This window comes from Phascolarctos cinereus, unplaced genomic scaffold, assembly GCF_003287225.1.
Source record: "Phascolarctos cinereus isolate Bilbo 61053 unplaced genomic scaffold, phaCin_HiC Scaffold_726;HRSCAF=1367, whole genome shotgun sequence".
Taxonomy (NCBI): domain Eukaryota; kingdom Metazoa; phylum Chordata; class Mammalia; order Diprotodontia; family Phascolarctidae; genus Phascolarctos; species Phascolarctos cinereus.
The window spans coordinates 179,191,030-179,207,006 of NW_027556098.1; the positions used below are offsets into that span (position 1 = coordinate 179,191,030).

Below are 15,977 nucleotides of genomic sequence, written 5' to 3' on the forward strand. Positions count from 1 at the left end.
TAACCTTGAGGCCACAGGTTCCCCACTCCTGGATTAGACATTTATATCATTTAATATTGCTCTCAAGAGGTTGCACATTTAAAAACATTTTTGTGTATATGTTGATGTAATAAAAATTATCAGTAACAACAGCAACGATAATAATAATATCTAACATCTGTATAGCACTTACTATGTACCAGGCACTGTGCTGAGCACTTCACAATCTGATCCTCACAATAACCCTGGGAACTAGATGCTATTATTATCCCCATTTTGCAGAGGAGAAATCTGAGGCAAACATCAGTTGAGTGACTTGCCCTGAGTCACACTGCTTGTTAAGTGTCTGAGGCCAGATTGGAACTGAAGTCTTCCTGACTCCTGGCCCAGTACTTTATCTGCTGTACTATCTAGCTGCCCCCAAAGTCTTCCTCATCTTCCCACACTCCCCCCGAGAACGACCCATGCACACTCACTGAATGTACTTTTTCACTATCTTTTCCTTAAACCTTTTCAATCTGGCTTACATCCCTACCACTTTATGGAAGCTATTCTCTTTAATCTCACCAGTGGCCTGCTAATTGGCCAAAAGGTCAAATTCAGTGACCTCTTTTCAGAATTTTTCCAATGACTTTTGACACTGCTAACCAGCTCCTTCCATTCTGCCTATATGCTCTCTTCTGGTTCCTCTTCTAACTCTCTGGTTGTTCTTTCTCATTCTCCACTGATTTCTCTTCTTTCTTCCACCCCTTAAGTGTGACCACCTCCCAAGGCACTGTCCTATGGCCTCTTCTCTTCTTTCTCCACTTCTTAACCTTAGCAATCACATCAACTTCTGTGGTTTCAAGTTTCATCTCTCTAGACATCCATACTATTATTTTCAGTCTTGACATCTCCCCTAAGCTCTAATTCCACATTCCCACTGGCATCTGCACATCTACACCTGGAGGTTCTACTGATACCTCAAACTAATTATGTCCAACCTATAACCTATCATCATCTCTCCTAAAACAGTCCCCTCTTAACTTCCATATTTCTATTGATCTCCCAGTCACCCAGGCCCAGAGCTTGAAGTGATCTTTCTCTCACCTCAACATGTAACTAGTTATCAAGTCCTGTTGTTTCTACCTATAAAACATCTCACATTTATTCCTTTCTTTATACTCCTAACACCACCCTAGTTCTGACTTTTGTTGACTCTTAACTTGAAAGCTTGCTAACTGATTAACTGTTAGTCCCCTCTAGAATACGTCTTTCACACCACTGCCAATCTCAGCTTTTCACTCCCCTGCTCAGAAAAACTTAGGTGGCTTCCTAAAATGTAACAAATAAAATATGGGTTTCTAAGCCTACCATTTAAGACTTTCCATAGTCTATTTCCAACCTATCTTTTTGGACTTATTTCATATTATTCCTGTTTGTATATTTTGTACTGCAGCCAAATTATATTACTATTCCCCTAACTTATCCTGCTTTCTGCAACCTCTCTGCATTTCCATATATCTTGCCTGCCTGCAATGAACTTCCTTACCTATTTTCATTTGTTGAAATCCTTCTCCTTCAAAACCTAGATTGGTTACGGTTTCATTCATGACACCTTCACTGATTTTCCCTGCTAGAAATTATCCTTCTCTCCTTGGATCCCTCATGCCATTGTTTAACCTTTCTTATGCACTTAATTACTTTGTAACATCATATAGTTTTGTTATTTCAGTTCCTCCTCTTCACTGTAGGATTCTTAAGGGCAGAGAATCTTTCCATCCCTAGCATCTTAAGAGTGCCTTGAAAAACTATTGAATTTTGAGGCAGAGGACTGGAGCTCTAAACTCAGCTCTGCCTCCTCCGTGACTTTCATCAAGTCATTTAACCTCTCTTGGTTGAAGTTTCCTCATCTGTAAAATGTGACACTACTATGCCCTTATTAAATGTTTTATTTACTTGAATTGAGTGGTTTAGTTGACCACAAGTTCAGCCTGAATTTTTAAAATGTAATGAAACTGCTTAAAAAAATAAGCTAATGCAACCTTAAGTTTAGTCATAGAATTATGATATTTAAATTAAGGTAATAGTTTCACTACCTCTGTGCAGGTCAAATCACATTGGGAATATTTTATTTCCATTTCTGAGATACATACTTAATAAGGAACTTGGACAAACCAGGAGATATGCAGAGGAAAGCAACCTCTGATGAAGAGTATTCAAATTATACTCTTCAGTTAAAAAATTCAACAAATATATATTACGTGCCTATGATCAGGAAGGCACTATGCCAGGCAAGCCGTCTCTTTCCTCAAGGAGTCTGCATTCTACTAGGTGATAAAATATATAAACAGACAAGTAAATTTATAAGATATTTTGAGTAGGAAGAGACCACTAAAATAGGAGTGGGAATCAGAGAAGGTTCCAGAAAAGAGGTGACATTTGAGCTGAATCTAGAAGGAAGATAGGGCTTCTGAAAGGCAGAGATGAGGAAGGAACGCATTCTACACATGGGGGAAAGCTTGTGCAAAGGTCAGAGGTGCACATGGAGCATGGAGAGCAGTTGGCAGTCTCATTTGGCTGAAACAAAGAGCAATAATGTGAAATAAGTCTGGAAAAGGTAGTTTGGAGCTAGATTGGGTCTTAAATGCCAGAGTGCAGTTTTTATTTTATGCTGTAATCAGTGAGGAGTCACTGTTGGTTTTTTGAGCAAAAGTTTTTGACCATGATCATACTTATGCCCTAGGAAGATTATTTTGACAGTCATGCAGGGGATGGATTAGAGAGGAGAGAAGAGAGATAGGTAAACTAATGAGGAGACTATTATAACCAGTTCAGGTAAGAGAGAATGAGGGCCTTAACCACAGAGGTGGCCCTGTGAATGGAAAGTTTACAAAGCTCTTTCATTTGTGCTTGCCTTTCTCTATTTGAACTCCAGCTTGATATTTTCATTCCTAAAATGCAGTACCTAATACTGAACACATAACTGCTTTAATTAGGGATTCAGCAGGACTGTCACCCTGCTTGTGCTGACTGTTAACACTTTTATTATTATAGTATGCTTATATTATTGCAGCCAGATTCTGTTAGATACAGTGACTTACACATAGTGAACACTCTCTAATGCTTGTTGAAATTGGAAAAGATGACAGAAGATAGATAAGTAATGTCGAAGGGACTATTGGAAAATAGACACACTGAGACACTATTGGTAGGACTACGAATTAGTCTAGCCATTCTAGAAGGCATTTTGGAATTTTGTAATAGCTGTGCTTGCTCCAAATCTCTCCTAAGCACTTCTATTGCACATCATCATGCCTCTCTGGAAACAAGCTCTCTTTCACCTCTTCTGCATGAGGAATTGCATCAACTTAGCATATTAACACCTGCTCAGGCCCTCCACCCCTACCCTCTACCCCTGTTACAGGGATGTCAAAGCATGTGTCCCAGAAGTATCTCAAAATTGAACTGTCCAAGACATAACTCATTATCTTACCCCTTCCAAAAGAATCTCCCCTTTTCTAAACATCCCTCTATTACTGTCGAGGGTACCACCATTCTTCCAGGCACACAGGCTCACAACCTCAGTGTCCTTCTTGATCTCTCATTCTCACACCATATATCCAGTCAGCAAATCTTGTCTTATCTTTTTCCTTAACATCTCTTCGTTCACAGAGCCACTGTCCTGGTTCAGGCCCTCATCTGACTGGACTATTGCAATAACCTCCCAATCACTGTCCCTGCTACAAGTTTTTCCCCCTCTCTAATCCATCCTTCACACTGCTGCCAAAGTGATTTTCCTGGATCTGAGGTCTGACTTAACTACGTCCCAACTTAGTAAATTCCAGTGACTCCCTGTTATCTTTAGAATCAAATCTATCTCTTGGAATTTAAAGCTCTTCTCAACAGTTTAAAGCTCTTCTTTCCTATTTTTCTAATCCTAAATTATTTCTCTCCATGTGTTTGAAAGTTTGCTTACGTAGACCTCCTTGATATTCGACATGCAGATGCTCTGTCTCCCTCTACGTCTCATCTTGCTGCCTTTGTATTGGTTGTCTCCCATGCCTAGAATGCTGCCCCTCCTCACCTCTCAGAATCCCTCACTTCGTTTAAGACTCAAATGCCACTTGCGGGCAGGAGACCTTTTCCCAATGCAGCTGCTAACACTTTCTAACCTAAGGTCACCTTCCATCTACTCTGCATTTGATAGACAGATGATAAAGACAGACAGTTAGATAGTCTTTTTCTGTACACGTGGGTCCCCCCTTTAAGCTGTAAGTTACTCAAGGCCAGGAAGTGTTTGCTTGTTCTTTGTATCCCTTATTGTTGTTTGTTGTTGAGAGTCCTTCTGGAAGGAGACCAATGACATCATGAGGGAGATGCCTTGGCTAGCTAGCTAGTGCTTCCCAAAGAATAGTGTTTAATAAATTCTTGTTGATTGGTCGATTGAATAAACTAAGCAGAGTTGAAAATAGAAACTTGCCCCACAGGTTGTCTTTTTAGAATACATGGACTTGATCCCTGTGACCTCTAAGAATAAAATGAATAAAGTTAACATATTGCATATGTTTTACACACGCAGATATCCAGCACTGTGGTGACTGGCACGAAGCCTGAGAGCCCTGAAGAGGCTGACAATCCCATTGTGAATCCTGAAGACAAATGGCATCAGAGAGCCCGGCTACTACAGGTTACTTGCTCTATGGAATTTAAATGTGTTTCAGAGGTCACATTGAATATAAAATATTTTGTTGACTCACTTATCACTTACAGGATCATTTTTGTACTTGAAACCAAATAGCTACGTGCCTAGAAGGAAACTAATAATCCACATTTTAAGTATATATTGCTAAAGGCCTCCAGAAGAATATAGTATATGTTTTGGAAAATCATTGTTCTGGAACATTCTCTGACTCCATATCCCCAACTACATCAATCTATACTTTTTCTTTTCAATTTGTAGTAGGACTGTGCCTTTGAATGATTATCCCTTCTCTCCCTCTCCCCAGTCCTGCCATACTTATATCTAAAAGTTGTGTCTGTTTTTTTTTAATCTGGACCTATGATTTCATTAGTATGGGAAGCTCCTAATGTGGAAACTCCCTCCATGAATACACATCAATAACTGATCTGTAAATTATAGTTTTAGGGAGTTGAGAGGTTAAGTGACTTGCCCATCATCACACAACTAGAATGTATCTTATACCTACTAGTTTAATATTACTACAAACTGTTTTAGAAATGAGATCATTTTTATGGATATTGGAAGTACAAAGCATCCTTTTTTAACTCAAAGATTTTTACTGAACTTGTCAATTCTTATAAAAGCTCCAGGAGGTGATTTCTTCTTGAATTTATATATTAAGTCATTGTTTGGTGACCAAGTTTTATCACTAATTAAGAGAGGAAGCACTTTCGAAATAACCCAGAAAATAGAATCTTTTGTGATAGAAAGGCATTTTAGAGTAGTGGATAAAGTGTTTGGATTAAGACACCTGAGTTTGAGTCTCACTTCTGATTTACTTAGATATTTGACCATGGCCATTATTAATTTCTTTCAGCCTCAGTTTCCTTATCTATAAAATTGGGACTATAACTGTACCTATGATGTAGGGTCATTGAAAGAATTGAATGAAATAACATGTTAAATATATTGCAAACTTTTGGTCCCTATATAAATGTATGTTATTATTATTATCATTCTTACTTGTTTGACAGCATTCTCATACCAGTAAAATCACAAATTATTGACTATTGTCATATCATAATAACTAGTCCATGTTAAGCTACTTATAATAAAAATGCTCTGAAAATAGTCACAACGAGGACTTTGAAATGAAGGAAGGCAAAACAACATGCCTGTCCAACCCCACTCCCACCCCCAAGATCTGGAAGACTTTTTATTCCTATTTGCTTAAATTATACATCGGAACCATGTAAGATTATTGTAATATGCAATGTTCGTAAGTTTATTAATTCTGTAAAAAAAAATGAATAGGAATTTCAGTCAAAGGAGAAAAGGACCCAACTAATATCAATAACCTACATTTATCTATACCTCAAAGCTTTATGAAATACTTTCCTCACAACTCTGTTAAGTAGGTAGTAAGAATATGCTAACTAATTTTTAATCAGAATACCTGACATTTACATAGTTCTCCAAAGTTTCCAATGTGCGTTACGTACATCACCTCGTTAGAACCTCATGACCCTGTACCACAGAGATTATTTGTCTCATTTTATATGAGGAAACTAAGGCTCATAGAGATTCAGTGGTTTTCCCATAATAATATGTCCAGTATGTTGTGGTAACAGGATTTAAACACAGCTCTCTCTGATGCCAAGTCTAGCATTCCTCACTACTTCTCCTAAGTATGGAAAAGTCCATTTAAAAAATTACGTAAGGATGACTTCCACAGAAGAGGAAAACAAAATTGAGACTTTTCCTTTCTTCTATGTTTTTCTAATACAGTACTAAATGCAAAGAGGAACACTGTGACTATTGAATATTAGACCCAGAAAGGACAGCAATAAAGAGAGGTATTGAGGAGGTTCCCAGGCCTACCATGCACATTCCCACCATTCTAGGTACTGTACTGTACTGCACTACTGTACAAGGCATTGGTAATACAAAGACAATAATGAAGTAGGCCTTCAAGGAGCTTGTATTCTCTTAGGAGAATAGTAACACGTACATAATTAAATAAGAAATATAATAATAACAGCAGCTAGCATTTCTATAGTGCATTAAGGTTTACAAAGTGCTTTACAAGTATTGTGTCATTTTATCCTTATAGCAACCCTAGGAAGTATGTGCTATTATTATCTTCATTTTACAGAATGGGAAAATCAGGCAGACAGGTTGAGACAGGTTATGATTTGTGCAGTCAGATAACTAGTAAGTATCTGAGGTCAGATTTGAATTCAGATTATTTGAGTACAGGTTTTGACTCAAGGTTCAGCACTATCTCTATTGTGCCACCGAATAGCCTCTATGTACGTGTATTTATAGAGAATCATTTCTAGAGGGAGTGCAGTAGCAACTGTGGGGATCAAGATAGACTTCTTGTATGTAGGAGATGACACTTGAAATGAGCTTTGAAGGTAGCTAGGGAATCCATGAGGCACAAGTAAAGAGGAAATATGTTTGAGCTGTGGGTAAAATTGTTGGTGCCAGCACAAACCAGTACCAGAACCAGAAAGTTTAGGAACCACTGAGGGTTTATTGAATTTGCCAGCAAGTTTGCCAGCACTTCCTGTGCAGGCAGGGACTCCCTGAGGGAACAAAAGGACCTAGCTTAAATAGGTTTTAATTAGGTGGGAGGCAAATTGAGTACTGAGCACCTCTTTTTTGGACAGGCTTGTTACTGGGGCTTTCCAGGATAGGAATAGCAATGGTATCCCGACCCTAATAAATAGGATTGTTCCAAATATTTGCTGTTTCAGTAGAAAAGGAAGGTCACAGACAAGGCAGGACTGCAATACAAACAAGGTCAGGAAAAAAGTAAAGGAACTTCAGTCAAATGGCATTGCTTTAGTTTTCTCAACTACCTACAGAGACATACGAGATAGCTTGTGCAAAAGCAGAGGAACAAGTTTCATGCACAGAAGGTGCATAAAAAAGTATTTAATAAGCCTGGAAAGGTGGGGTGGAGCCATATTGTGAAGATCTTTAAAGGCCAAACTGAGGAGTTTACATTTTTATGCTAGAGGCAAAAAGGAGTGACAGGATCAAGCCTATGCTTTAGGAATATCAGTTGGGCAGCTGTTTGGAAGAAGGATTGAAAAAAGGAAGCCAATTAGGAGTCACCTGTAATTGTCCATGACAGTGATGAGGACCTGAAGTAGGGTGGTGAGCACATAAGGAGAAAGAGAAGTGAAAGTGAAATATATGGTGCAGGTAGAATTGACAAGATTTGGCAACTCATTGAATGTGAGGAAAAGAGAAAAGACCAACTTTGAGGTTATGAATATGGGTGAAGGAAAGAATGGTGGTGTTCCCAATAGAACTAGACAAATTTAGGAAGAGAGAAGAGAGTTTTGGGGAAAAGATAATACATTCTGTTTTGGACATGTTGAGTTTGAGATGTGCCTACAGCACATCCATTTGGAAGTAGCTAGGTGGTACGGTGGCCAGAGTGCCAGGCCTGAAGTCAGGAAGACCTAAATTCAAATTTGGCCTCAGACACTTAATAGCTATGTGACCCTGGGCAAGTTACTTAATGCTGTTTGCCTCAGTTTCCTCATCTGTAAAATAAGCTGGAGAAGGAAATAGCAGACCACTCCAATGTCTTTGGCAAGAAAACCCCAAAAAGGGGTCATGAAGAGACAGATATGACTGAAATGACCAAAGAACAAATACACAGTTGGTGTTGTGGAACTTAAGTTCTACATAGCTGCCATAATGATATTCCTATAGTAATAAATCCAATTATATTACTCCCCTCAGAAAGCTCCAATAATTCCTTATCACCTCTAGGATCAAATAGAAACTACTTTTAGGCCTTTAAACCCTCCACAGCCTGGCTAGCTCCAATTTATCTGTGCAGGCTTGTTATGCATTATTTTTTCATGTACTCTATAATGTAGCCAAAATAAACTGCTCCTCACACACATTCCTTTTCCCATCTCTGTGCCCTTCCATAGGCTGTCCCTATACCTAGAATGCACTTGTGCCTCCTTTCTGCCTCCTAAGCTTTGAAGCTCAGCTCAAATGTGCCCCCTTCTACATTATATCCCTAGTTACTAACGGCCCTCTCCCCAAAGTTACCTTGTATCCGCTTTGTATGGAGGGGCACATGTTTGTCTTGATGTTCCCACAGCCTAGTCCAGAGCTTCTGCCTATGTTAAGGGCTTAATAATTATTTGTTGATAAACAGATTGATAGATAATAAAAAAGAGAGACAATGGCAAGATAGAGAGATTGATTGTTAGATCAAGGAGTCTTCTGCATGCGGGTAATAATTGAAGCCATGGGAAGGGAAGATCACCAGGAAGGAGCATAAGGAAATAAGAGAAGCAGGCCCGAGATAGAGTACTGGGGTACACTCAGGCAAAGTGGATAGATGTACACAATGTTTTCCCCTTTCACCCAGATATATTGTAAGCTCTTTGAGGGTAGAGGCCTATTTTGTTGCATCTTACAGTGTTTTCTAAGTAAATGCAATAAATATTTGTCAGTTAATTGAAAGTGATTGATTAGATGCTATAGCAACAAAATAGACCTCTACCATCGAGGAGTTTACAATATATTCAGGGAAAAAGGGGAAAACATGGAGATAAGCACAACCACATAAAAATTCCTGAGACAGATGAGAATCTGTCCTCTTTCTAATGACCTCTAAAAGAGGAGCTTCCACACTTCCATACATTCACTAACTTAATACTCTAAATTTTCCATATTAAAAGGTAAACATTTGATCTATCATTCTCTTCCCAGAGGAGATTAAGGACTGCTGGTCATTTTCTTCATCATCTTTCATATATCAATGTGAGGCCTTTTCTTCAAGCTGAGTAGTTTGTTCCTTTAATAATTCCTCATTAGTCTTCATTTCTTTCTTTTTGTGCTCTCCCCAGAACTTCTTTAGGTTTTCTGCATCTGCCTTTAGTTGTATAGCCTTGAATTAGACACCATATTCTTACTGACCATTGCTAAGAGGTATAGAAATCCAGTTCAATTCCACAATCATTTATTTAAGTGCCTTCTGTTATGTAAGGAACTTTCCAAAGGCACCAGGGATACAGAGATTAAAAACAACACAGTCAATATACCCTTTGATCCAGAAATACCACTACTAGCTGTGTTTCCAAAGATGATTAGGGAAAAAAGAAAAGAACCTATAAAATATGTATAGTAGCTCTCTTTGTGGTGGCAAAGAACTGGAAATTACATGGATACCCATCAATTGGGGACTAGCTGAACAAGTTGTGGTATATGATTGTGATGGAATACTATTATGCTATAAGAAATGATGAGCTCAGTGGTCATAGTAAGACATAGATAGACTTGCACAAAATAATGAAGAGCAAAATGAGCAGAACCAGGAGAGCACTGAATATAGTAACAGCAATATTGTTTTAAGAATGACTTTGAGCAAATAAGTAATTTTGACTGTTATAAATACCCAAATTAACTACAAAGGACCTATGAATAAAGACACTAACTGCATCCAGAGAAAAAACTGATAAAAAGAAATATGTGTAGAATGATTTATGTGTGTGTGTGTGTGTGTGTGTGTGTGTGTGTATACACACAGATATTTGTGTCTAATGGTAGCCATCTCTTGGGGGGAGAGGGAAGAAAAATAAGGAAAAAAGAAAGTTACATGATAATTTTGTTATATATTTAAAAGGAATAGCAAGTTGTACATAAATAGATTTGCAGTTTCATGTACAATCATCTTTTTTTTCAATTCTCCTATGTTAAGGAAAATGCTTGTTTTATTTCTTAAGTTCAGAATAAAATAAATATTAAAGAGCATTTAAATGAAAACAACACAGTCTTATCTCAGAGTTTACAGTCTAGCCGAGGGAATTAAGCATATACTAAATAGCTATACACAAGTTAAAATAAGATGAAATGCACAAGAGAAGTAAAAGAAAGTGACTGCTTTGAGAGTCAAGGATGAAGAATGACTTATAGCTGGGGAGATCACGTGAGAATGATACAAATGGGCAAGAATTTTTTCAATCATCCAACAAGCATCGTTAAAATACCTACAATGTATCAGGCATTGTGCCAAGGATACAAAGAAGCAATCCCTGCCTCAGAGGAGGCTGGAGAGATAGGTTGAGGAAATATTGTGGAGGGCTCTGAATGGCAGGCTAGAGAATTTGCATATTTATTTATTGGGCAAAGGGGAGTCACTGAAGGCTTTTGAGCTGGGATTGTTGTAATCAGATCTATTTATTAGAAGGATTAGTTTGGCAATGGTATGAAGAGAGGAGATGAAAGTCTAAGAAGCTATTTCAGGAGTCCCACAAAGAGGTGACAAAGACTTGAGAGCATATTCTTCTTAGCAGATGAACGATTCTACCTAGGAAAAGAAAAACTATAAATAGAAAACCATTTTAAAATGAGAAAACTGCATGATTGATGCTCTAAAACACACCTAGAGCTGCCTAACAAGGAAATAATGTGATAGTGCTTATATTGGACTTTTCACTGAGGGATCTCAAAGTTCTTTAAAAAAAAAAAAGCCAAATGGAACTTCACAACTTCTCCAGGATACATTAAATAGCTTTCCATCAACTAACTGGATTCTCTTCACCATTGATAGATAGGCTTCCTCTCTCCACTCCCTGTCTTGTATGTTTCCTAACTGAATCAAGAGGTATGGTTAGATAATAATGCTGTATTCTAAAATGTCCTAGGATTATAAAATGAGAATTGTAAACCAAGTTTCAAGGGATAATATTTTATTATTAAATTAATATTAATTCAAAAGTTGAAACAAAAAACGGAAACTGACCCAGATCTCATTTTATAGTCCTAAACTGATTACTATATTATACTAACAATAGAATTCTGGCAATTGGATCAGAATCATAAAATATTAAGAACATCTTTCTATTTTAAGACAAGTGAAATTTTTGTTTTAAGACAATACAATGCATGCTCTCTGCTATCTGGATCATCCAAATTTGAAATCTGTAAGAAAGAAACTGTTAGGCACTATTTCTTAAAGAACTGAGGAAAAATTTCCCTTTGATGGAACAGGATGTACAAACATCAATTCCTGCCTCTCTCCACGAAAAAAAAGTCTTACTGACAAATTATCATCTTGGCACTAGGAGGCAGGATTCCCATTGTTAAAGCTCTTGCCAAAGTGTCCTGCTCCTACTCTGTGTTAGAAGTTAATACATACTACCATTAAGCTGTTAGTTCTGAGTGCATCTAGTATGTAGTGACTCTAAGTGTTGATAACAAAAGAACCCTAGTGAGACTGTGATGAAATGGAGTATTTCAGTGCTGATGGAGATTAAATGGCCTGAGATTAGCTTTGTATATTAACTTCAGGTAACCCAGGTTTTGCCACCTAAAGAGTGACACACCTGATGCCTTAATTATAAGGTAATAAATCTTCAGCAAACCCCATATCTCAAGTAGGCTTCTTGGAAGATGTTTAAAATCTCATCAGGTCCCTAACCTGTTTCATTTCTAGAACCTGAAATACCTTCTTAGGGCACTTCTGTTTGTGTGATCCAAGGGTTTAACACTTGAGACAATTGAAGTTTCATAAAGTGATGAGTCCTTGTACTTTGTTGACCTAGCACCCTGTGAAGAGCCCTGTTATAATCTCTGTTGTAGTTAGAATAGTAGTAATAACAGGGTTTAAATCAAGTGGCAACACAGGATCTCAGATCTGATGCTTGACTTTTTTTTTCTTTGAATGATTCTGCTATCTTTGGTTGGTAACGGAAACAAGACGCCAAGAAATAGAGTTGGATGGCACTGGGATAGGAAGTCATGGTGTTTTTTTTCCCTTATAACAATTCAAGTCCTAAACTAAAGGGCTAAACACTTGTGAAAAGGAACACATTATCAGCGTTACATAGTACTTATCTACAGGGATTTTAAAATAATAATTTTCTTCTGGATGGTTGGATTTTCCTTATAGAAAAATGTCTGCTTGGAATAGCTAATTCTCTTGCATGTGTATGCGAGTCAGTTTAAATGTGTTGAGGGAGGGACTGCAGAATAAGTAAGTCCTTCTTTTTACTGCATATTCAAAATGTTACTGTGTGAAAAATCTAATCTTAGCTGGTCTGCTAAAAAACTCAAATTCCAGAACTTCCAAATTAGTATTTTTTCTCCTCATTGTTTATCATTGAAGTTTTATAGATGTGACTGATTCAACAGTAATAACTCCACAATGAACCTTATTATAATGAGATTTTGTTATGCATAAACATAATATTCACTGTTACATGCACAGAAGACTTGAGCAATGTTTACAGAGGTAATATGAAGTAATAAGGTTTAAGTGACTTGCCCACAGTCACATAGCTGGTGTCTGAGACCACATTTGAAATCCTGTCTTCCTGACTCTCCAGGCCTGGTGCTTTATCCACTGCCCCACCTAGCTGCCCTTTACTAGGCTCCTTACAGGCTAGTACGTAGCTGGGGCAAAATGTGAACCCAGGTTTCTCTGACTCTAGGTGAAATGTTTTCTCCACTGTTGAATGCAGCCTCATAGTTTCCATATCAACAAAATGGAGATAATATTTGCCCTACCTGCCTCACAGGGTTGTGAAGAAAATGCTCTGTAAACTGAAAATGTATATATAAACATGACTTATTGCATAATAACTTGAAGCAAAAACCTAACTTTTTCCCCAGTAGCAGATTTTTTTTACCTGAATTATCTAGACAATTATGTCAGTTCTCCAAACAGCCTATGTAACATTTAGACTAGAAGGTATTTTCTTGCATGTGTTTTAAGAGGGAAAACATGTGTTATTTTTCTATAATCAAATATTTGTTCTTTCCGAAGTCCTTTCAACAGAGGTACTTTTTTTTAAAGTAAAGTAATACATGCTTTATTCATTAGAAAATATTTCTAAATGAAGATAATACTATATGGCTGCATAGTGTATTTATTATACTAGGAACCAGGGTACATTTTATTTTTACAAGATTTTGAAAAACATAGAGAATATTCTTAAATTGAAATACTTCCCCCAGATGTTTAATTGTCTAAGCGTGAACTATGTTAAGGGGAGAAGCAAAACAACCCTTGTGGTTTCATAAATGACCTATCACTGCACAGACTCTTTTATATTTCCTCTGAATGAAATCTAATTTGTTTCATCTGGTGAAGAGGTCATTTCTAGCTTATGACCTGTACAGGTAAGAAAATCTGATCATCTGAACAGCATTTCATGTTAAACCTGTGCCTGGCCAGTCAATCAGAATTTTTAATGCATTTTTTAAAATTCACTATTCACTCTTTTATTGTTCAGCTTATTAATGGTGTGGCTACTTTTTTTGCTTCATAGTTTGCTTTATTTTCTTTCTTTTTTATTTTTTTTTGCTTTATAGTTTATTCAGGGTATTCCTTATTAGAAGTATGGCACACCTGCCAGTGCTTACTATTTTCCTCTGATCTTCCAGTGTCCTTCCTTTTCTCTTATGTTTGAAAATCACCAGCAAAAACTATTTAGTTCAATCATTCTCTTTGTTCATAGAACATGACTTTACTGCATACAGAGGGGAAAGGTACCTCCTTTAATGTCATTACTATATTTCTTCCTAGAACCAGAGGACCCTTTCAGATTCCCTGGTAACGTACTTGAGAATGTCAACCTTCCATGTAAGGAAAAATTAATTTAGACTACTTGAAAAGAAAATAATAATAAAGCATGTGTGGGCTGGTCTTGTGGGAAATATTAATCTATTTGGGGATTCCCAGACCCTACATGGAAGTGTTCTCTCTCCCCATCCCATTATATCCTTCAGAGTCTGGGTCCATTAGTATGGAATTCCTGTATATAGCCCTGGAAGTACTATTCCTTCCATTTTATTTACATTAATTGCGAATATCTTTTTTAGGATTACCAAGAACAGTGGTCTCAATCTGAAAGAACAAAATTCACCCAAGTGCCTAGACAGCTAACTTCTGAAAGTACCAATGGCCGGCTACCTTCAAGAAGAAAAGTCATACGTAAAGTTCGAAAACAGTATAAACTTTGGAGTAGGCCCAAATCACCAAACATGCATATTAAGCCTAAAGAACTAGATGTAAGTCAAGGTAACCAGAATTCTATACCCAGAGGACGGCATAAACAGATTAAACCAGCTGGTCCTTCAATAAATCTTGAAACAGGTGTAAATTTGAATAAGCCTGTCAATCATTTACAAGACTTGAATGCTTTTAGAGTCCAACATTACAAAGAAGCACCCAGTAACTTTACTTTATCTAAACAACCTTTTAATAAATCCACTTATAAAAATCCTGCTGAATTTAATTCCTTATTGCATATTAATAAAGAAAGAGGACATCAGCACTTCCAAGAAAGTAGTTCTTTGATTCACAGGTTCAACATTCAACCAGATTGGGACTTCAGCTACATTAATGGATCTTCTAAGGGACATCAGAAAGGTTCTAAATCCACTTCTAATGTGGATAATCAAGGACCATTTGAAAATAAAACTTCACCTCTGAGACAACTGAAACAGACCTATTCAGAATCAAGCTATAGTAACTTAGATATGCTATGGTAAGGAATTCATTTTATCAAAAGGACTATCAGAGGTGGATGCCTAGGAAAGGAAAAACAATTTCATTTTGAGGAAAATGGGTTTGGAGAATGTTCACATGGACTGTCAAAGGATATTAAAGAGTACAAGAGGGGGGCAGCTAGGTGGCACGGTGGTTAGAGCATCGGCCCTGAAGTCAGGAGTACCTGAGTTCAAATCCAGCCTCAGACCAAACACTTGACGCTTACTAGCTGTGTGACCCTGGGCAAGTCACTTAACCCCAATTGCCTAAAAAAGAACTGGGCTTCAATCCCAGCTTTCTTAACTTTCAGCCTGTGAGACCTTGTGAAGTTCTTTTCATCACTCTGGGCCTCAGTTTCCTCATATATAAAATGAGTTGGTTGCACTTGGTCCTTTTTTAGCTCTAAATCCTATAACCCTATAATTTATTTAGGCCAATTATAAAAAATATACTATTTCTACTTTTTCTGTCTTAGGAACCTTAATTTTCATCCTTCTTGGAGGCCAGGAGATAGAATAGAAAGGCCCTCAAGAGATCTTTTAGTCTATGAGTATGTATACTTAATACCTAAAGGAATATAGTTAATAATAACCATTTAAAAAATGTATTTGTATCTTTTATTTTTATATCACCTAAATTTTCCAGAATTTCCTGCTGTCCCAGAGAGTCAATTTGGGTACAAAGAATTTTTTAAATCATTTAAGAGTTCAACAGAACTTTATACATATATATGTATATATAACTATCATATTCATATTTTGGGAAAAACTGTTAAGCCTATTGGTTTTATGCATC

General features: G+C 37.2%; 1 protein-coding gene across 5 annotated transcripts in view; it reads left to right on the forward strand.

The window, feature by feature from the left end:
* The window catches only part of JHY (junctional cadherin complex regulator), a 130,755-nt gene that overhangs the window by 79,998 nt on the left and 34,780 nt on the right, over positions 1-15,977 (forward strand). For 3 of the 5 annotated variants that reach the window (XM_020984876.2, XM_020984877.2, XM_020984878.2), the window contains exons 4-5: positions 4,541-4,648; positions 14,513-15,180. In XM_020984876.2, coding sequence (XP_020840535.1) covers positions 4,541-4,648; positions 14,513-15,180 — 776 coding nt within the window. Of the gene's footprint in view, positions 1-4,540; positions 4,649-6,430; positions 6,568-14,512; positions 15,181-15,977 lie in introns of those variants that run through there. The other 2 variants (XM_078146906.1, XM_020984879.2) reach the window with 2 other exon arrangements.